Source organism: Artibeus jamaicensis, unplaced genomic scaffold (genome assembly GCF_021234435.1).
Source record: "Artibeus jamaicensis isolate MK-2021 breed Jamaican fruit bat unplaced genomic scaffold, CSHL_Jam_final contig_889, whole genome shotgun sequence".
Classification (NCBI taxonomy): Eukaryota; Metazoa; Chordata; class Mammalia; order Chiroptera; family Phyllostomidae; genus Artibeus; species Artibeus jamaicensis.
In genome coordinates this window covers 3,644,091-3,666,514 of record NW_026522005.1, presented here as the reverse complement: position 1 = coordinate 3,666,514, position 22,424 = coordinate 3,644,091, and the positions used below count along the sequence as shown (strand labels likewise).

The 22,424-nt window shown below is 37.6% G+C and overlaps 1 protein-coding gene across 4 annotated transcripts in view; it reads left to right on the top strand.

The window, feature by feature from the left end:
• The window catches only part of SCFD2 (sec1 family domain containing 2), a 320,652-nt gene that overhangs the window by 1,299 nt on the left and 296,929 nt on the right, over positions 1-22,424 (top strand). For all 4 annotated transcript variants that reach the window (XM_037134595.2, XM_053654916.1, XM_037134597.2 and 1 more), the window contains exon 2: positions 4,393-4,561. In XM_037134595.2, the coding sequence (XP_036990490.2) occupies positions 4,393-4,561 (169 nt within the window). The remainder of the gene's footprint in view (positions 1-4,392; positions 4,562-22,424) is intronic.

The window sequence follows — 22,424 nt, the reverse complement described above, 5'->3', positions numbered from 1 at the left end:
AAATTAAACAATGACAACGGCCAACACAACAATAGTGGTTTGATGCGAATGATCAGAATTACACCCATTCTGTCAGATCCACAAGAATATAATTTTTAGTGTGCTGCAGAATTTTAGTAATAGGTTTACACGTGCCATAGATGAAAAAGTTTGAAAATAGCTGTTGTAAAGGGTAAATACAACTTAAATGTGCACTGCCTTGTTAAAAAACAACTGCGCCTGACACAAGATATTGAAAAAGTGTAATTATGATGAACTGTCTACCTGGGAACCTTTCGGAAATCTGCAGATGCCAGTTTTCTTAGCAATTCTTCATAAGAGGGCTCTAATTTGTTAACAGATGACTGACCTAGTGGAAGGAAATTGTACAACAAAACATGAAATTATCACAGAGAATTAGCTGAATTTTGGGTTTAAGTGAGTATTGATAATGTACTTACTTTATTCCAGGCTTAGTTTAAAGGTATATTTCACTTAGAGACTTTTGATCCACCTCTGGATCTCCAGGCCACTTATAGTCACTAGGCTTTCATTCAGCAAGTATTTAATGAGAAGCTTGTAGTCTGAGTGACGGGGAGACATCCATGACCTGCAGACAACATAAATAAAGTGTGGTTTCTTTCTTTTAAAAAAATTTTATGAGAAGGCTTTATTAAAATAATATTCCCTTATCCAATTACATATCTGTATAAGACTGGCTTTCTTTTACACATACACACATATATTATTGACTATGCTATTACAGTTGCCCTATTTTCTTCCCTTTATTCCCCCTACCCTGCACATCCCCTCCTACCCACATTCCCCCCTTTAGTTCATGTCCATGTGGCTTACATAAAAGTTCTTTGGCTTCTACATTTTCTATACTATTCTTAACCTCCTCTGTCTATTTTCTACCTACCATTTATGCTACTTATTCTCTCTAACTCCTCCCTCCCCCTTCCACTCCCTTGCTACTAACCCTCCATATGATCTCCATTTCTGTGATTCTGTTCCTTTTCTACGTGTTTGCTTATGTAGTTTGTTTTTGTTTTCGTTTTAGGCGTGGTTGTTAATAACTGTGAGTTTGCTGTCACTTTACTGTTCATATTTTTAATCTTCTTTTTCTTAGATAAATCCTTTTAACATTACATATAATAGGGGGTTGGTGATGATGAACTCCTTTAATTTGATCTGATCTGGGAAGCAATTTATCTGCCCTTCCATTCTAAATGAAAGCTTTGCTGGATAGAGCAATCTTGGATGTAGGTCCTTGCCTTTCGTGACTTGGAATACATCTTTCCAGCCCCTTCTTGCCTGAAACGTCTCTTTTGAGAAATCAGCTGACAGTCTTATGGGAACTCCTTTATAGGTAACTCTCCTTTTCTCTTGCAGCTTTTAAGACTCTCTCCTTATCTTTAATCTTGGATAATGTAATTATGACATGCCTTGGTGTTTTCCTTCTTGGGTCCAACTTCTTTGGGACTCTCTGAGCTTCCTGGATTTCCTGGAAGTCTATTTCCTTTGCCAGATTGGGGACATTCTCCTTCATTATTTTTTCAAGTAAGTTTTCAATTTTTTGCTCTTCTTCTTCTTCTGGTACCCCTATGATTCGGATGTTGGAACATTTAAAGATGTTCTGGAGGTTCCTAAGCCTTTCATTTTTTTGAATTATTGTTTCTTCTTTTCTGGTTGAATGTTTCTTTCTTTCTTCTGTCCACTCCATTGATTTGAGTTCCAGTTTTCTTCCCATCACTGTTGGTTCCCTGTACATTTTCCTTTATTTCACTTAGTGTAGCCTTCATTTTTCATTTAATTTGCGACTATATTCAACCAATTCTGTGAGCATCCTGATTACCAGTGTTATGAACTGTGCACCTGACAGGTTGGCTGTCTCTTTGTTGCTTAGTTGTATTTTTTCTGGAGCTTTGATCTATTCTTTCATTTGGGCCATTTTTTTTGTCTTGTTGTGCCTGTTATGTATGAGGGGTGGAGCCTTAGGTGTTCATCAGGGTGGAGCAACCCACATCGCTGTGTTGTGATACTGTCTATGGGGAAGGGGTCCGAGAGGGAACAATGGCACTTGTCTGCTCTCTGGCAGTTTTCAGGCACTTCCCCAACTACCTACAAGCAAACTGGGCCTTTCTGGTGTTGATTCCTGGGTGGGTGGGTTTGTGTATGTTCTAGGACCCTGTGGGTCTTTCCAACAAACTCTCCTGTGAAGCTGGGAGTCTTTTCTGGCACCTCAATCCCCACCGGTGTTTTCAATCAGAGGCCGACTTTATTTCCCCACACTGGAGCCCTGGGACACTCGGTATTTTCTTGCTCCGCAGTTGTTCCTTCTGGTCTATCTGCACTCGAATGTGGGACCACCTGCTCCACCAGCTGCTGCTTCACTGGGTCCGCCAGTGGTCACCTTGCCCGCCCCTGTCCTCCAGCTGCAGCCTTGCCATGAGTCCTCTCCATCCAGCTGCCCATGTCTGCCCCTCCTTCCAGTCTGGATGAATGTTTCTTCTTTAACTCCTTGGTTATTGGATTTTCATACAGTTCGATTTTCTGTTGATTCTGGTTATTTTTTGTTTTTAAATTGTTGTTGTCCTTCTTTTGGTTGTACGAGGAGGCACAGTGTGTCTACCTAGGCCTCCATCTTGGCCAGAAGTAGATGTGGTCTCTTCCAGCCCTAATCAATGAATAGTTCACCGGTGTGAAAACTCTTATTTAACATCAATAGTTGCCTTAAAAGCACTCATGCTGACTCTGTCTTAAGTCAGTTTTATGAGCCTGATTTTTAAAATATAAAGAGTATCATTTTTGGAATTATCTGCCTCCTGAATTTGAATTCTTGTGTGGTGATATACAAGTTGTATAATCTTGAGCAAGTTACTTAAACTGAAACTTCTACTCTGTAAACAAACATAATGATACCTACCTATTACAATTGTAAGAATTAAGTGGATAATAAATGTATGGAGCTTAATAGCTGGTACATCATAGGCTCTTAGTTAATATTAGCTATTGTGATAAAGATGATGATAGTCATGTTGATGATTCCTTGAATTCCTGGTTTGGTTTTTTCCTACCTAGTTCTTCTGTCCAAATAATGTGACATGGCAAAAAGCAACACGGAGAGAGCTAGAGAGACATTCGGAAGCAAATGTTAATTGATTTGAAGTGGGTGGGATCAAAACAAGTAAATGTGCCCAGTCCCACCCATTTTTGGAATGAGGTCTTCCAAGCAATGATAGCTTTTGGAAGGACAACCTGATTTTATGGGAAAAGCATTAAACTGTGTCATTAGTCTTGAATTTAAATGTGAATTCATTAATTCATTTATAATTTAAAGAGTTAATACATCTAAAGCACTTCGAACAGTCCCTGGTACACAGAAAGCACTCTATAAATACCTCCGTCATTGCAAACTGTTACTATTCATTCATTTATTCTTTCCTTTTATTAAGCAAATATTTATTGAGAACTTCCTAGCTGATAAGTTGCCTGCCAGATGTGGTGGATATAGGGCAAACGAGATAACCAGTTGTCGTTGTGAAGATCCGGGTCTAGCAGAGGGGAGATTTGACGTTCTCCATCAAAGAAGGTCTGTAAGCCCTTCTTTGTCTTAGGATCTTCATCAGTAAAACAAAGCTTGGCTCTAAAACTTCAGGATCTGTTTACCTAGCTGACTATATACAGATAATTTATGTACTCATACCTACCATATCAGTAGGCACTGTAGTAGGTGCTGGGAATATAGTAGTAACCAGAGCAGACACAGTGTCTATACTCATGGAGCATTAATCCAGCACACAAGGCACGGGTCTACTAGGTAACTTTGAGCTTGACTAGTGCTACAGAGGACAACGTTCTAGGTTTGCGTTATTGGTTTTGTAACAAACTAAGAATGTTTGGTATTCTTTTTTTTAATTTTGACAGTATGTTTATTAAAGCTGGGGACAGTGAAACAATGGAAGGGCTTAGGGTAGAAGAAGCAGCAGGAGAGAGCCTAGGTGGGGCTGCTTTGGCTCTCTGGTAGAGTTATGGGAAAGAAGTGACCCACACTGCACTGCTTGAATTCACTGACAAGTAGCTGAGTCACAGTACAGAAGTGAGCCAAGGTGGGGCTGCTTTTAGTTTAATGGAAAGTTAAAGAAAAGGGGGCCTTGGAGACAGGTTCAGGGGGGTAAATCTGGAACATGTGGCTGCTGCCTGCCGCTTCCCTGGTCGCAAGTCTCAAGTGGACCTTTAGGGTTTAGGAGAGAAAAGTAAAGATGCATGCTGGAGAGGGAAGAAAGGCATGGGTGCACCAGAGAGCCTGCCAAACATTTGTTATTCTTGACAGAAGGGCCATTATAGAACATGAATTCAGCTTCTTCTCCCTCCCATTTTGTGAATTCATATTTCTCTCTGCTGAAACAGGAGCGGTGGGACATCATGGTGACAACTTGGTAGAGAAGATCATTTCAGTGCTTCCCCAGCTTCCTGGCCACACCAACGATGTGATGGTTAACATGGTAGAGCTCACCTCACTGCAGAACGAAGAGGAGAACCAGAATATGGTTGCACCAGGCTGTCTCGCACAATCTAAGTAGGATATATAAATTTTTGTCCTCTCACCCTTCTCTCTCTTCCATTTTCTTTCTCTTCTAGAGTGTTCTTGAGGGTGGTGGTGGGGGGAACAATGAAGAGCTAGTCTGGTTGAAAATTTACACTGGATAGCATTTAGAATTAAAAAAATGTTTTTTTTCCTTAACCCAAGTTTTCATATCTATTGAACAGCAATAAGCCAACAAGAGTGGGATTTTATAGAGGTGTCATTTAGGTGTAACATAAACTGGTTCCCAGGGTTAGTGGAGTCAAATTATGCGTGTCCATGTCACAGGCATGAAGTCTCAATTCACATGGAACTGAGTCTAGGCTTACTCAGTTTCTCTTTTTTGGTTGACTTTTCCACGTGATTAAAACAAGCTACCCACCTAACTGTAAAACAGTGCCATCCGTGTGTCTGTAAATGGTATGCTCTGGGCATGAATGGGAAAAGTTTTTATTTCTATATGTATTTTTTCACACGTTTAGAGAAATTAGAGAATGAAGATGGTGTACTTTGTTATGCAGAGTTTCAGAAATAAAGGAACACTTCTGCAGAAACATGACAATTAAAAAAACACACAATAGGTACCTTCTCTACTATGTCCTTCATCAACAGTTCTATGAGAAAAAAAATGTATCAGAAGGGGAAAAAGTGTCTGAGTATCTGTTGTCCTTATCTTTATGTTTTTGGTTTTTGCACAAAACAAGACCTTTCAGCACTATAGTTTCAAATATTAACAGTAACAGATACATTTGGAATTCCTTACCATATTTGGAATTGATTTTCAGTTCCTGAAGTTTTCAACTCTTTTGTAGATAGTTAATAATATTTATTGGATGCCCAGTGTGTATGAGCCACTGTGGGAAGAAAATGGAAAATTCTGTAGCCTGTCTTTTTTGTGAGCTTATACACACAGTAAAAAGATGGGGCATGACATTGCGTCAGCAGTATATATACTAAAACATAGGCCTAAGGGCTTGCAGCATTACAAACCCGGAAGTAATTGTGATTGGACGTACATATGGCTGTTTAAAAGTTAATTATTAAGGGCTTCCTTTGAACCTTACTCTGGACTAAGTACTATGAAGAACATAAATGAACATAAAATATTTTATTTTGATTTCAAGGACTACTTTGTTGAGGTGGTCATTATTTAAACATAGATACAATTAAAAATGATGTAAATCAAGTCTCATATCTGCTATAGGTTATGCAATTCCTACAAAGGATCAGGTCATTGTGGTCTTTATAGATCTATGTGGGCCTTGTGGAAGTGGTGGTGTTTGAATTACCATCTTGAAGGAGAGTGGGCTAGTGTGAGCGTAGGTATGGAAGCAAGAATGGTCAGGAATTATGTGGAGGAGAGATGACCTCACTGGACCACCACTGCCATCAGCAATAATAACATTTTTTAGGACTTACTATGTGCCAAGCACACTTGCAGGCATTTTACATTTGGGAAGTCATTTAAGTTTAACAGCAACCAAATCAGGTAGGTGTTATTATTCCCCTATTTTACAGGTAAGGAAATTGAGGCAAAGAGACAGTAAGCAACATAGCTAGCAAGAGGTGGAGTCAGAATTTGGGCTCAGAATGTTTGACTTCAAAACCCTGTTTTAACTTCTATGCAGAGGCCAGAGAGGAATTGCTTTTGAGTAGATAGAAAGAGACAATGAAAAACAAAAATACAGTTACTTCATGATTTATTTTGGTGAGACCTATTTGTTCAACACAATGTTTATACAGAAACACAAAAAAATCAATTTTGGCCAATATTAGCAAAAAGGAATTTATTAAAGGAGATTGGAGAGCTAACAGAATCAAAGGAAAAATTGTTCATCAGACTTTGGAAAGAATAACCAGTTCTGGGGTCCAGGCAAAAACTTGAGAAAAGCCTGTTCAAGGCCATGACACCAGAGAGACTGAATTTGAACTATTTTCTATCTGAGACATTTTCCTTAAGACCCAGGGCCCATGGTAAAGGCAAGATTGGCCTGATTTGGGTCCTGTGCCCACCCTTTGCACAGTGGAGGCTGGGAGCAATTCATACTGACTGAGAATTGTGCCAAGATCGTATGGCGTGGTGGAGGGGTAGTTCTTCAAATGAAAACCCAAACATTTGACAAAATAGGGGGAAGGGATGCTAGGCAGGCAAAAAACCAGTAGATGCGCCTTAGTGATAATAACACGTACTTGTAGAGGACTTACTGTGTAGCAGACATTGTTCTGATCACTTTATACACAGTAATTTATTTAATTCGCACAGTATCTCTGTGAGGTTGGTTCTATTACCATCCCTTTTATAGGTGAGGAAGGAGACTAAATAACACGCCTCAGGCGACACTTGCAGAGGTGGCCGGTGGGGCCTGTATCTCAACCCAGGCAGTCTGGCTCTAAAGTCAGCGCTTACCATTACCCTGTGTCACTTCCACAGACGTCTAAAACAATTACAAAAAGAACACGTGCCCTCCCCAGAGAAGTTTACAAAAAGAGAGAAGAGTAGAATCCATTTTTAATGAGCAGAAAAAGCAAGTGAATTCTGAGAAGTATAAGTAGGACAAATAGGAGAGTCAAGATATTGATAATCAAGATCTACAAGTGACATTTTGATTATTGCCTATTAAATAACCTTCCTCCTCAGGATTCATTTTACCCCAGCTTAGTCCCGGGCTTAAACTAACCTAGCCTTGGAATCCATTTCCCTTGCCAGTGATTGCTTCAGACATAGGGAGGTGACAAGACAGAGTCTTCTTGGGGCTTCTTGATCAGGTTTCTTTGTTTCTGAAAAGACACACTTTCTGCTTACCCATAGTCTCCCCTGTCAGCTGCCAGGACTCCGACGTGAGCCCTGCAGCTGCCGTGGCTCTCTGGCCTACATCTGGAAGTGGGAGCTAACACTTGGAAGGTGGGGTGGCCAAGGGAGCCATGTAGAAGAGCCACAGTGGGGTACTGTGTCTGGACCTCCTATCACGTAATATACTTCCTTATTGTTTAAGCCAAATTGAACTGCTGTTTTCTATTACTTGTAACCAAAGGCATCCTACCCGACACGTGTTCTGTACCTCATTATGTCATCTATAAAATGAGGGTATTGGCCTAGACGACTTCTAAGGCTCTTGGACTTAAAATTTCTTCCCAACTGAGCCCCATCTGTGACTCAGCTATGCTTCTGAGTACTTGCAGCTAAGTTCATTCATATGTATTCCCCCCTCCCGCTCTTCATTTTCAGTAGGTGCCCTTTCTTCTCAGACTATGAGTGGGTGTCGTCATGAGCTTTGAGTGCCACTGAAGTATGAGAGTGTGGCCATAAATGTCAAAGGTAGTGATGTATTCTAGAAGGATCCAAGTAAGGAAGAAAGGTTTGATGAGAGCAGGTTTGGTGAAATAGTGAGAGCAGAAGTCAGGCTGCAGAAGACAAAGAGGTAGGTGGTGAAAAAAATTATAAGCAAAAAAAGGTCTAAAACAGAGAGCAAACTGCTGGTTTGCCAGAGGGGAGGGGTTTAGGACATGGGTGTAAAGGTGAAGGGGGATGTAATCCACAATGTTGTAGTAACTTTGCATGGCGAACAGATGGTGACGAGATTTAGTGTGGTGGTCACATCGTAAGGAATATAAATGTCAAATCACTATGTTGTACACCTGAAACTAATATAATTTTGTATGCCAGCTACTCACATAAAAAATAAAGATGGCAATAAGTTTACTTAAAAAGCCATAACTGGGAGAAAATGGTAGTTTTTACAATCTTTGTTTTTACAATGGCTTAGAAGACTGAGGGGATTGCACTGATTAATTGCTCTTCAAAAGAGAAATAGAAATAAATTCAGCTTTCCTAGCATATCATGTACTTGTACCAAAATAACAACCACTACTGCTGTCTTCAATACAATGCTCCAGAAACTTCTCAATGAAATGAGTGTGAGGATAAAAAAGTCAGTACTAAAATGCAAAACAGATGGGTGCTTGGCAATAAGTAATGTTCCTGCAGATGAAATAATCTTTAAAAAGCAAGTCTCTATCTATGATATCAGCCTTGAAAACCAAAATCTCTTCCTAAGGTAACCTCATAAATGGCTGTTTGTAATTATAGCCATTGAAGTTACTGCCAATGCAAATGAGAAGTTGATAACTGTATCATCACATGGTTTTCCAGTCCCTGTCCATTGGTCCCGAGATTATGTTTAGTATTTTATTCAGGAAGGAGGCAAAAATCTTTTCTGTTCTTATGTTTTCCTTCTGTTGAAGTGGGTTTCATTCTCTGCCTCATCTCTATTCTCTATTAACGTATTGCTCTTTTTTAAAAAAATATTTTTAAATTTTTTTTTCTCATTTTTATTGTTGTTCAAGTACAGTTGTCTCCATTCCCCCACCACCACCAGTCTCCCCACTCCAGCCGTCCCCACTTCCCACCCTTGATCCTACTCCCTTTGGTTTTGTCCATGTGTCCTTTATACGTGTTCCTGAAAACCCTTCCCCCCAATTTTCCCGTAACCTATTACTCTTTCAGTTCCTTCAGCACCCTTAGTCTGATGTCCCTCCTGCACTTACTATGTCTGTGCTTGGTGCCTCTGGCTCTGGCCTAACTCAGGACCCATGGTACTGCTGGTTCTGCTCTGTTCAGGGCCCATTCCTGTTCCCACAGTGCCCCACGTGCTTCACAGTGAAAGGCAAAGACCTTACAGTGACTACAAGACCATGTGCCAGCTGGCTTTCAGGGTCCTCACTGAACTCAACTCTTAATCTCTCTCTTCCTTACTGGCTCCTTTGCAACCACACTGGACTTCTTGCTTTTCCCCGACAGGGCACTCGCTGTCCTGACACAGGGCTTTTGCTTTTGGTGTTTCTTCTGCCTAGATTATTCTTCCCACAGACACACACGTGCCTCACATTTTCTTCTTCGTCCTTTCCTGTCCATCTTAGCATTTCATATATCCCTCCGCTATCTTTTTTCTCCTTAGCACTTACCACTTTCTAATGTACTTATTTTGTATATTTGTCTCTTCTCCTAGAAAGTGATTGCAAGAATTCCCTGCTAGAGAGTTCCATGAGAGGGAGGATTTTTGTCTGTTTTATTCACTCTGTGTCCCCAGTGCCTAGAACAGTGCCTGCTGCTCAAGAGATACTTGCTGAAGGAATGTATGGTGAGGCGTGCTGTGAGGCAGGGTCCGTGAGTGGAGGAGGTTGCTGGACTGAGAGAGGGTGAAGCCAAAGCAGAGTATTGGTGAGATTAGTTTGGGAATGTATAGGTTCTAACTGTTGAATATTTGAAACACTCTCATTGGGTTAGCAAAATATAGCAAAACTGATTCAGCGATTCTACTTTAGGATTTTATTTTATAGATGTATTTTGTGTACATGTAGAATGGTATATTAAATTTATTAATCACTACAGTATTTGTAATAGCAAGACTGGAAATAACTTTACTATCTATCAGTTTACTAAGTTGTGGTACATTCATATGACAGAATAATATTCAGCTATTACAATAGACTGAAGAAGGAAGAAGTTTGTATCCTGATAAGCAATGAGCTTGGTAACATTCTTCAAGTGAAAAAAGTGAGGTGTAGTATACCTATTTGTAAAGAGGGGAGATACATATTCACATTTGCATTACATATACAGTATCAGGAAAATATATAAGGAACTGCTGACATTGGCTGCCTCTGGAGAGGGGCGCTGGTAGCTGGGGGCGCACTGAGAGGTCAGTAAGATGAGCAAATATGGAAGAAGGTGGCAGATGTCTTACCACATGTATCAGTCTGTATGTATAGGCTTTTCAGTCAAGTGAGTGTATTTCCTCTTAAAAAATAAATAGAAATTAGATTTAAATAAAAATACTTTTTTTATCTTAGGCTAGCTTAAGATAGGATTCTATGCTGCCAAGAAGGAAAGTTGCTGTCTTATTGGAACCTGTACAGATCTTTTCCCCTTGACATCGTCTTCCTTTCCAGTGAACCCTTCTTGCCTTTAAAACTTCTATCAAAATGCCAAAACACTACACTGTAATTATCTGTTACATGTCTGTCACCCCTACCAGAGTATAAATTCCTTGAAGGTAGTAACTGTGTCTGGAACTCTTAATAAACTCTAGTAAACTGAATAAAAGAATGATTACATGATTGAATAAATCTTATTAGATTTGAGGCCAAGTATAAAAATGATTATGTAAATGAATGAAAAGCCTTATGAACTTTATTTTAGCACTAAAGCTCCCTAAGGCTTTTCATATATACTTTTCATGTAAATGTAGATGGATACAGGGCCTGACACAAATAACTCCTTTTTTATTACAAAATCTTTTACTACAAAATCATAAGCATATAATTCTGTAACATAACAATATCACACTCAAGCACACCATATGATATGTTATTATAAATTATTAAAACTATAAATTATTACACCCATATTATTACCCTACTAATCACACTCAAGCAGGTCTTACTTCTGCCAGACTCTATATATCATTTCTTCCATCAACTTTGGCAGAATAGGAATTTCCTATGTACTTTTCCTCAAATACACCTCATAGTCTAGTTCAGTGAGAAGGAAGGAAGGTAACAATGAATGCCTGAATTTTGTCAGACATTATGCTAGATGTTTTAAAATGCATTATTTCACTAATTCTAAAAAGCAGCTCTGCAAACTGTATCTTACTCTTTATTTTCTTTTGTAGAAGTTGAAAGATACTTAAATAACCTGCCCTAACCAAACATTCCCTAGGTGATTGGATCAGGCTATTATTTTTTAATTTTTTTCTTTTTTTTTTGCTCATTTTTGGTGAGGTATAATATAAACCATTTTATTAGTTTCAGATGCACAGCATAATGATTTGATATATGTATATATTGCAAAATGATTGCCACGATAAGTCTAGTTAATATCTGTCATCATAGTTACAAATTCTTTTCTTGTGATAAGAACTTTTAACATTTACTCTTTAGCAACTTTCAAGTATGTAATATAGTGTTATTAACTATAGTCACCATGCTGTGTACATTATATGCCAGACATTTATTTTATAACAAAGTTTGACCTTTTGACTTCTTTCACTCATTTCTCTTACCACCCACTTCACCTCTACCAACCACCAATCTATTCTATGTACCCGTAAGGTTGGTTTTTAAAAAGTTATTTTTTAATTCCGAGGCACATTTCTTTTTTTATTTCATTTTATTTTATTTTTATTTTTTATTGTTGTTTATTTACAGTTGAACATTTTTTCTCCACTACTCTCCCCTGCTCTGCCCACCCCCACCAAATTCCATCCTTCCCCCCACCCTCTGTGGTCCTTGTCTGTGGTTCCTTTGTACGTGTTCCTTGGTTTGACCCTTCCCCTTCTTTCCCCCGTTATTCCCCTTCTTTCTCCCCTCTAGTCAGTGTCAGATTTTTCTTTATTTTTCTGTCTCTGGTTCTGTTTTGCTTGCTCATTTGTTTTGCTGATTAGGTTCCACTCACAGATGAGAGCATATGGTATTTGTCTTTCACCACCTGGCTTATTTCACTCAGCATAATGCTCTCCAGTTCCATCCATGCTGTTGTGAAGGATAGGAGCTCCTTCTTTCTTTCTGCTGTGTACTCTTCCATTGTGTAAATGTACCACAATTTTTTGATCCACTCATTTACTGATGGGCATTTAGGTTGCTGCCAGCATGTGGGTATTGTAAATTGTGCTGCTATGAACATTGGGGTGCAGAGGTTTTTTTGGATTGGTGTTTCAGGGTTCTTAAAGTATAATCCCAGCAGTGGAATCATTGGGTCAAAATGCAATTCCCTTTTCAGTTTTTTGAGGAAATTCCATACTGTTTTCCACAGTGGCTATACCAGTCTGCATTCCCACCAACAGTGTACTAGAGTTCCTCTTTCTCCACAACCTTGTTAGTGCTTGTTTGTTGATTTGTTCATGATGGCCATTCTGACTGATATGAAGTGGTATCTTACTGCAGTTTTAATTTGCATCTCTCTGATGGCTAGTGATGCTGAGTATTCTTTCATATGTATGTGGAGAAGTTTCTGTTTAGGTCCTTTGCCCATTTTTGAATTGGATTGTTTATCTTCCTGGTGTGGAGTTGTGTGATTTCTTTATATATTTTGGAGATCAAACCCTTGTCCAAGCTATCATTGGCAAATATATTTTCCCCATACAGTTGGTTCCCTTTTCATTTTGTGGATGTTTTCTTTAGCCATGCAGAAACTTTTTATTTTGATGAAGTCCCACTTGTTTATTCTTTCCTTTATATCCTTTGCTGTAGATGAAAATATTTCTGTGTGGTATATCTGAGATTTTCCTGCCTATGTTCTCCTCTAGGACTTCTTTGGTATCACGACTTATATTTAAGTCCAAGGCACATTTCTATCGTACCATAGAGACACATGTTTACTTGAATGAATGTGATAAGTAAACCAATAAATTTATAAGTTGTGGGGACCGTTTTATAAAAAAAACAATATTTTAAGTTTAGTTTTCTTGTTAGCTTTTATGTTAGAGGTGGGATTGTTTTTTTCCAAGACTATAGAGAAGTGCAATAAACAGAGTAGCTCTCATAGCTAAGAGACAAATCCAGCAGCAGTTTCCACCTAAACATGTATGAGCCAGTTTTTGATAACCTTTCACACTGTTAACTGACCTGATAACAGTGTATATAGAATCATTAACTGGACCCCGAAAGTCAAAAATTCTTAAATTACCTCTAAATGTGATGATTTTTTCTACTTTTTTTGGTTTCCAAATACCAGTTAAATATTACTATTAAAGAGATAACATTTTCAGAGTGAAGAAAGGTAATTTTTCTTAGAGCAGAATCAGAGGTATTACTTTCATTTTAAACCAACCAACAAGTAGAATTACTGAATTTGGACGGAAACATTCAGTAACTGTCTATCCATTGTTGACTTTCGGGGTTAGAGCCTGCACAGAGGAGGGTCGCCATCACGCAGCAGCGTTAGGAACGAGCTTGCTCTTGGTATAGTCCATGGGCATCGCCCTCTCCCCTCTTGGACCTCCCTGCAAAAATTGACTTTTTAAAAAACTTTTCAATACAGAATTGCAAGTTGAGTAGAAGAAAGGCTTACCTCTTCTCAGCATACAGCTTGCTGTATTTAACTTTTTTTTGAGGTATTCTAAACATCATCTGGTCTCAGTTACTGGTTTAGAAAACAGAATTAATGAGTAATTTGTGGGAAGAAGTAAAGCAGGGTTCTTTCTGAAAATGAGGGGATAAGTGTCCACTAAGAAATAGTTAAATAATTCAGTATGCCAGAGACATTTGCTGTATTTTTAAATAAAGAATTATGTTTAATGATTAATAGTTTTCAAAACATTAAAATGCACATGAAGAAAAGAAGGTTTGACGGTAGGAATTCTTGTTCTGTAATTGCTCATTATTGCAGCTTCGTCATGGTGTTAGTGAAGGAATGTGCCGGCAACCCCCAGAATCTTTTTCACATTGAGAAATTTTAAATGGTTTGTGGTCTTTGTTGTAAGAAGACTGAACTCTGGGTCACTGTGGATTTGGGACCCATAATTTAAATGGAAACTATGGTTCCTTTAAACAAAGTGAAGAACCCTCTGAAGTTAGCTAAATGGAAAAGAAGAAATGGAAAGACTCATTACATTTGATTGACAACTTCCCAATTAGGTTTGTGTTTACTGCTGAGCAAAAGTCAGCAAGTCCAAAAATTTAACTCCTGGCGAGTTAACCAACAGCAACGTTTTGGGGGTACATCTGAATCTTACGTTATACAGACCAGAGTGTATAGACCAGCACACCAGGATTGCCCGTCCCGCAGCTGCGACTACAGCCCCTGCCTTTGAACACCTGCCGGTATTTTTGCCCACGGGTCCATTTTCTTCCTTTTACTTTTCCTTCTAATAACAGTGTCACACTGGGATAATGACGGGTAGTGGGGCGGCAGGGACTAGCAGAGTATTGGTAGTTGTCCTTCTAGCAGAGTCGGAAGGAGGGTAAAATAAGAACTAAGAGTAAGGCAATTAAAAGAAAGCATTTTGGGGACCTGAGGCAGGGGAGGTCTGAAATCCTGGAAGTCAATTTGAGCAAAATGTCATGGGAAGAATTATGAAAGTAATTGAAAGTAAACCCTTTGAGCATGTAAATATGTGTTATAATTTATCCAAAAATATATTAATTGACTACTCTGTGACAGGCCCTTGATGAGGACAAGATCTTTACCCTCATGGAACTCATTCTAAAGGGGGAGACAGACAGCAAACAGGTAAACATATGAATATATCATGTCAGCCAGGGATAAGTGCTATGAAGCAAATAAAAGTAAGGGAATCAAGAGTGACTGAGGATTGAAATGAAGAACAAACTGATAGTAACCAGAGGGGAGGTCGGAGGGGATAGTGGAGGAATGGGGGAAGGGTTTTCAGGAACAACTATGAAGGACACATGGACAAAAAACCAAGGGGGGTAGAATCATGGGAGGAAGATGGCTGGGATGAAAGGGTTGGGGGGAGATGCAGACAACAATAAAATAATTTAAAGGAAAGAATCAAAGAAAGAAACTCTGTTCTGTAAAGACTCATGGAGGTCTTCCAGTGCCCTGGGTCTTTATTGAGAAAAAAAAAAAAGAGTGACTTAGGACGTGGGGTGGTGAGGAGGTATACGTAGAAGTACAAAAAGCCTTCTTGAGGATGTGCCTTTCAAACAAAAACCACAGTGAAGCTGGAACAGGTGCTCGAACATTCTAGCTTATGGAAATGACTAGTTCAATGACAAGTCGTGGTGCCCTGACTCGCGTGGTTCAGCTGGGTGTCGTATCACGGGTTCAGTGCCTGGTAGGGACACATGCTTGGGTTGTGGGTTCGGTCCTGGACGAGGTGCATATGAGAGGCAGCCCACTGATGTTTCTCCCTTTCTTTCTCTCTCCCTTCCCCTCTCTCTAAAAATAAATAAATAAAATTTTAAAAGGAAAAAGATAACTTGTGGTGTTAATATGCATTTCCCTAATGGCTAATGATGTTGAACATTTTTCCTGTACTTATTTTCCATCTGAATTTTCTCTTAGATAAAATGTCTCTCCGTATCTTCTAATGTGTAGCTTGTCTTTTCATCTTCTTAATAGGGTCTTTGCACAAAGGAAAAGTCTTTAAATATGGTGAAGTTTAATTATCAATTTTTTCTTTTATGTGTTTTTAAAGATTATTTAAAATCTTTATGTGCCTAGCCCTAGATTCTGAAGATGTTTTTTTGTGATTTTCTTTCTAAAAGTTTTATAATTTTATGTTTCACTTTGAAGTCTGTGATTCATTTTGAGTTAATTTCCTCGACAGGTGTAAGACATATTGAGGTCTTTCATTTTTCCTGCTCATGGCCAATTGCTCCCCCACCATTTATTTTTCCTCCATTGAATCACTTCAGCACCTTTAACAAAAGCATATTGGTTTGGACCTGATTCTGGGTTCTATATGCTGTTTCACTGGTCTGTATGTCTGTCACACTCTCAATACTGTACAGTCTTGATTTTTTATTATCATTATGCAGAAAGTCTCAGGCTCAGATAGGCTGATTTCTCCATTTTAACTTCTTTTTCACAATTGTTTTTATACAGTCCCTTTGCCCTTCTATATAAAATGTAGAACAATCTACATCTACAAAAATACTACTTGGATTTTGATGGAAATTGTATTAAACTTATCACTTTGGGAAGAATTGATGTCTTTACTGTGAGTCTTGCACCCATCAACTCAATATGTCTCTATTTCTATTATTTTTTCTCTATTTAGATTATTTTTGATGTTGTCTTTTTTTAAATCAGTGTTTTGTACTTACAGCATACAGGTCCTGTACATGTCTGTTACATTATTTCATATTTTTGAGTGATCATAAATATCATTGCAATTTTACTATGTGTCCACACATTCATCGATAGTATATAGAAATACAACTGATTTTTTGTATGTTTATCTTGTATACTGCAACCTTGCTGAATTTAGTTATTAGTTCTAGGGGTTTATCTATTAGATTCCTTAGAATTTTTGATGAAGATAAATATATCATCTGCAAATAAGGTCTATTTTATTTATTTACTTCAGAGCTGTATGTCTTTCATTTCCTTTTTTAGCCTTAATGCTCTGGCTAGATCTTCTAGTGTTATGTTGAATGAGAATAATGGTGAGAACAAACATCCCAGCCTCGTTCCCAGTCTTAGGAGGAAGACATTCAGTCTTTAACCAGTAATTGTAATGCTAACTGTAGATGTATTGGTTTTTTAAAGATGCTCCTTATTTATTAAAGAAGGTGTCCTCCAGTTCTATTTCTCAGAACTTTTATCATGAATGGGTGTTAAATTTTGTTAAAACCTTTTCTACCTCAATGGATATGATCATGTGGATTTTTTTTAACTTGTTAAAATGATGGATTATACTGATGGATTTTAAAATATTCAACCAGCCTTGCATTCCTAAATAAACTCTACTTGGTTATCATGTATGATTCTTTTTATGTATTTTGAATTCTGTTTGCTAATATTTTATGTAGTGTGTTCTAGTTGCTAATATTTCGTTAAAGATTTTTGCATCCAAATTCATGAGGGATATTGGTTTATAGTTTTCTTTTTTAGTGTGTTATCTTTGGTTTTTGTATTATGGTAATATTAACTTCATAAAATGAATTGAGAAGGGGTCAGTACTCTTATTTTCTGGAAAAGAGTGTGTATACATGGTAACAATTCTTAAATCTTCAGTAGAATTCTGTAGTAAAACCATCTGGGACTGAAAATTCCTATTTGGGATGTTTTAAATTATAAATTTAACTTCCTCAATAGTTTCAAGACTAATCATATTAACTATTTCATATGGATCAATTGTGGTAGTGTTTTTTGAGGCGCTCTCAAATATATGTATGTAGAGTTGTTCCTGGTATTCCCTTGTTATTCAGTTGGTTTATGTAGATTCTCTATTGATATCTTGTTTCATTCCTGATATTGGTATTTTTTGTGTTCCCTATTTTTCAGTCTTGCTAGAAGTCTGTCAATTTATTGATTTTTTTCAAGGAAAACAATTTTGTGTTTCAATGATTTTTTGTATTGTTTTTTTGCTTATAATTTTGCTCTTTTTTCTAGTTTGTTGAGGTGAGAGTTCAGACTGTTGGCTTGAAATTTTTTCTTTTTTTAAAAATATCAAATGTATGCATTTAGTGCTGTAAAATTTTCTCTCGGCACTGTTGTAGGTCTATTCTACAAGTTCGATATGTTGTATTTTTATTTTAATTATTTTTCATTTATTTTATGATCTTCCTTGGGACTTTCTTTTGACTGATGGATTATTTAGAAGTGTGTTGTTTAATTTTCAAGTATTTGGGGAGTTTTCATGTTACATTTTGTTATTTATTTTTGAGTTTGTTTCCATTATGATTGGAGAATACAGTCCGTATGATCTCAATTATTTCAAATTTATTGAGGCTTTTCTTATAGCCCAGTATGAGGTCTATCTTGATATATGTTCCACAGGCACTTGAAAAGAATATGTATAATGCTTTTGTTGGATGGAGTGTTCTATTAAGTGTTGATTTTATTTTGTCAGTTGATGGTGTTGTTGAGTTCTTTTCGTGTTGATTTGGTCTAGTATTTCTATCAAATATTGGAAGAAGGGTGATGCGATCTCTGATTATAGTTGTGAATTTGTCCATTTTCCTTTCAGTTCTATTCATTTTTGCTTCTCATATTTTCACCTCTGCTAAATGCAAATATATTTTAGGGCTGCAGTAGCCCCTTGAACACCATCGAGCATCTCCTAGCCATCGCGTGTGGATGAGCAGACTAAATCCATGTGGTGACTCTGGGTGAATCAGAATTTCTTTTTATCCTCATCCCCCTATCCTCCTACCCTTTGGCAACCACCAGCTTGTTCTCTGTATCTATGGATCTGTTTCTGTTTATTTTGTTGTACTTGACAAAACTGATAGCAAGTCTGCATGTCTTCCAGGGATGTGAGGAAACTTTCTCTTTCTTGCTTGCATGTGGTACTGAATAGGAGTGGGAATAGTGTCTAACCTTGTCTTATTTCTGATTTTAAAGGGGATATTTCTAATGTTTTCCCATTTAAAATGATGTTCACTGTAGGCTTTTTGTAGATAGCTTTATTGGCTTAAAAAAGTTTCTCTTCTGTTCCTAATTTACTAGGAATTGTTTTGTTTTCTGAAATCATGAGTGGGGTGCTAAAATCTGTGAAATGTCTTTTCTGAGTCTATTAAGAAGATCAAATGGGTTTTTTCTTTTCATCTCTTAATGTGGCAAATTGCACTGATAGATACTCAAATACTGAGTCATTCCAATACTTGGCCCAAACTCAGCTTTGTCATGGTTTGCTATTTTCTCATAGCCTATCTCATATCTTGGTGTTTTCTTTCTTTAGTTTATTCAGGATGGATTTTGGGGAGAATTAGCAGTCATGTATTGTACCTCCAGTATTCTGAAAGTAAGTGAACTAGCTTAAATAATATTCTTTGACATGTAGGGTTTTTTTTACTGAATTATTTAGTGTTTCTTATTTTTTAAGATTTTATTTATTTATTTTTAGAGAGAGGGGAAGGGAGACAGAAAGAGAGGGAGAGAAAGGTCTATGTGTAGTTGCCTCTTGTGTGCCCCTGTTGGGGACCTGGCCTGCAACCCAGGCATGTGCCCTGATAGGGAATCAAACTGGTGACCCATTGGTTCACAGGCTGGTGCTTAATCCTCTGAGCCACAGCAGGGCATTGACAAATAGTTTTGATACTGAAGTCTTACTATTTCTTAGGCTCTCTGAACCTCAGTCTTCTCATCTAAAATCTGGATTATAATAATGCCTGACACTTATTGTAAGAATCAATGAGATAAAAATATTTCAACTGCCTGCTTAGTGCCTTTAGAACACTGAAATGATAAACTGGCCAATCCTAAGCCTTCTTAGCCTGCTTACCTTGCCTCACTCATTCATTCCCAGGAAAACCACAATAAAGACCCATGTTTTCTCCTCACTTCCTCTGCCTCTTGACCAATGCTGGTTCTTCCTCATGTGGCCCTGTTATTTTTAGGCCTCTTATTTTTTTAGGAATCTGTGAGTATAAAAACGTCTTTCTTCATGACAGCCATTTTCATTTGCACATGTCTTACCATTCCTACACAACAAATCCTGGATATACTTCAAAACAGCATTGATGACATTTATCAGGACACAGGGTGCTCCCAGCCCAGGAGGTTAAATGGGAATGCTAGTTGTCAGGGACCTTCCTCACTGTGCTCTTCCTTCTGGAGGACCTCCCAGAGGTATTTTTATTTGAATTACTGTCTCCTCTACTGATAGAGTAATTTTGTCTACAAAATTTAGAAGGAAACGTGAAGATTCTTTTTCACTCTGTTTCGTAGGTCTGGAGCCTTGAGAAATGGTTTCCAGATTTTTGCATTTCATGGAGCGGAGACATTAAGCAACAACATAAAGCTCCCTCTTTTTATTAGTCAAGTGAGACCCCCTAGTTTTGCCACACAACAGTCATAGAAGATTATCTTACAACATTGAAAGCCCTTTAAATTGATTAATTTACCTTTATGAGAAACTCTACCTCATCCTCATCATGAGTGAAAACAGTGTGCCTGCTGTGCAAATGCACCTTCAAAAGCAATTCTCTTTTCTGCCCCCAAACAGATTATGACCTTAAACAAATCGCTTTTATTGAAATGACTATTGTATCTTCTTCTTTCCTCAAAGTTGTATCCCCAGTAATATTTCAGTGTTTTATATTTCTAAGATGCCAAGGGAGATTGTACAAAATACCTTAACAAAATATATAGGTGTTAAGATGATAAGTGATAGGAACATCATAAAATTCATATTTCACCTGAACCAAAACCTAACCAAAAAGTAGTGAATAATAAAAGAAGTTATAACATTTTAACAAATCAAGTTTTCCCAATTTAATATCTTTGGAATGTCACACATATATGTGTATAGACACAATGGTGTCACCCATTGTGAAGAGAGTCTAGAATCAGTAAAGAATAATAGCTTCTACTGATTTTGAAATGACCCTCCTTCATGGGGTGGAATGACAGAAGGGGTAAAGCGAACAGATGACTTTGCTTCTAAGAGCTTCTATAAAACTGTCACTAACTCTTTATCTTCGAGTTTCTTGACACGTGAACTAATCCGTAACTTTCCAAGTCTTGAATTTAAGCCAAAACACACAGATGTAATCCTGCCTAGAGTAGTTTCCTGGTGGAGCAAGCACTGGCCTTGGGTCATGGAAGTAACTCACAGGAACTCAAAGTATATCCTTCAGAGTAAGAAATGTGCATAGAGGGGATGTATATTTGGTTTTCAAATAAGCTAATGGTGTTCATTATTTAAAACTCTTGTATTGAGTTAATCTGTTTTATGAATTAGGAATCCATCTGAAAAAGTCTCTCCTATGCTTTATTATTTGCTAGGAGGAAATTAATAATAAGTTGGTGCTGAATATGGTATATAGGAGGAAATTATTAATAAGTTTGTGTTGTTTATGATATTACCATTAATAAACTGGTAGAAGGTAGAAATTGAAAATGTTTATCTGTACTATGATGAAGTTTGATTATCCCCAATTATTATTATTATTATTTTTAATTTAATTTTGTTTTTTATTGTTGTTCAGTTACAGTTGTCCCAATTCCCCCCCCCCCATTGCTCTCCCCTGCCCTGTCCAACCCCTTGCTCCCATAGACAATCCCAACCTCATTGTCCTTGTCCATTGTCCTTTGTACATGTTCCTTGACTTGACCCTTCCCCTTCTTTCCCCCGTTATCCCTCCCCTCCCTGACCCTCTGGTCACTTTTGGTTTGTTCTTCATTTCCATGTCTCTGGTTCTATTTTGCTTGTATGTTTGTTTTGTTGATTAGGTTCCACTTATAGGTGAGATCACATGGTATTTGTCTTTCACCCCAATTATTTTATATAATGGTTAAATAGCTTATATGTTAGGTTTAGGTTCATTTTAAAAGAGGTTTCATGGGCTAATTGCAGTGCCGAATGAGAACCTATTGAAGGAAGATATGATGAACTAGCAGGGTTGTCCAGCCCGCATGTGGCTAAGGATGGCTGTGAATGCAGCCCAACATAAAGTCATAAATTTACTTAAAACCTTTCTTTTTATGCTCATCAGTTTTCCTTAGTGTTTGTGTATTTAATGTGTGGCCCAAGACAACTCTTCCTCTCCCGGTGTGGCCCAGAGGTGCCAAAAGTTTGAATACCCCTGTTTGAAAAGAGGTGAAACTTTGATTATCTATCAGTGGAGTTTGTTCTTTTATTATTTTGAATATAAAGCTTGTATGCAACTGTTTATCCTGGAACTAAACAATGTTTTATCCTGGATTTTTATTTAGTTCTCGTAACACATGGTTATGATTTCTGCACTGTAAATACATTTCTAATTCTAATAACATTTAAAATCTGGAACCAGTCACACAGATACATTTTCTAGTAGCTATAGATGATACAGAAGGATCATGTATTTTGGGGGGATATTATTTTGTTTCTGTGTTAAAATATATAAATGAAAACCAAAAATATACCAAGCAGAAGATTATTATGCTAACAAATAATTTATAACATAATACATTTACTCATGCTTTGAAAATGAACAGTACAAATTAAATTTACATAGTGGTTTACTCTTGAGCAAATTTGTGAAAATCACTTTTCCATAGTGTAAGAGATAGATAGTATTGGTGAGACTGGAGTGACAGATGCCAGCGACTTGCTCAACATACAAGCTACATCAAGGTTCATGTTTTTTCCATGCTACTCTGCTTCCTCCCCCAAATGTACTGCACTGTGATATTTTAGTTTAACTTCAAGCGAGCTTATCTTTTTTTCCACAATGTATT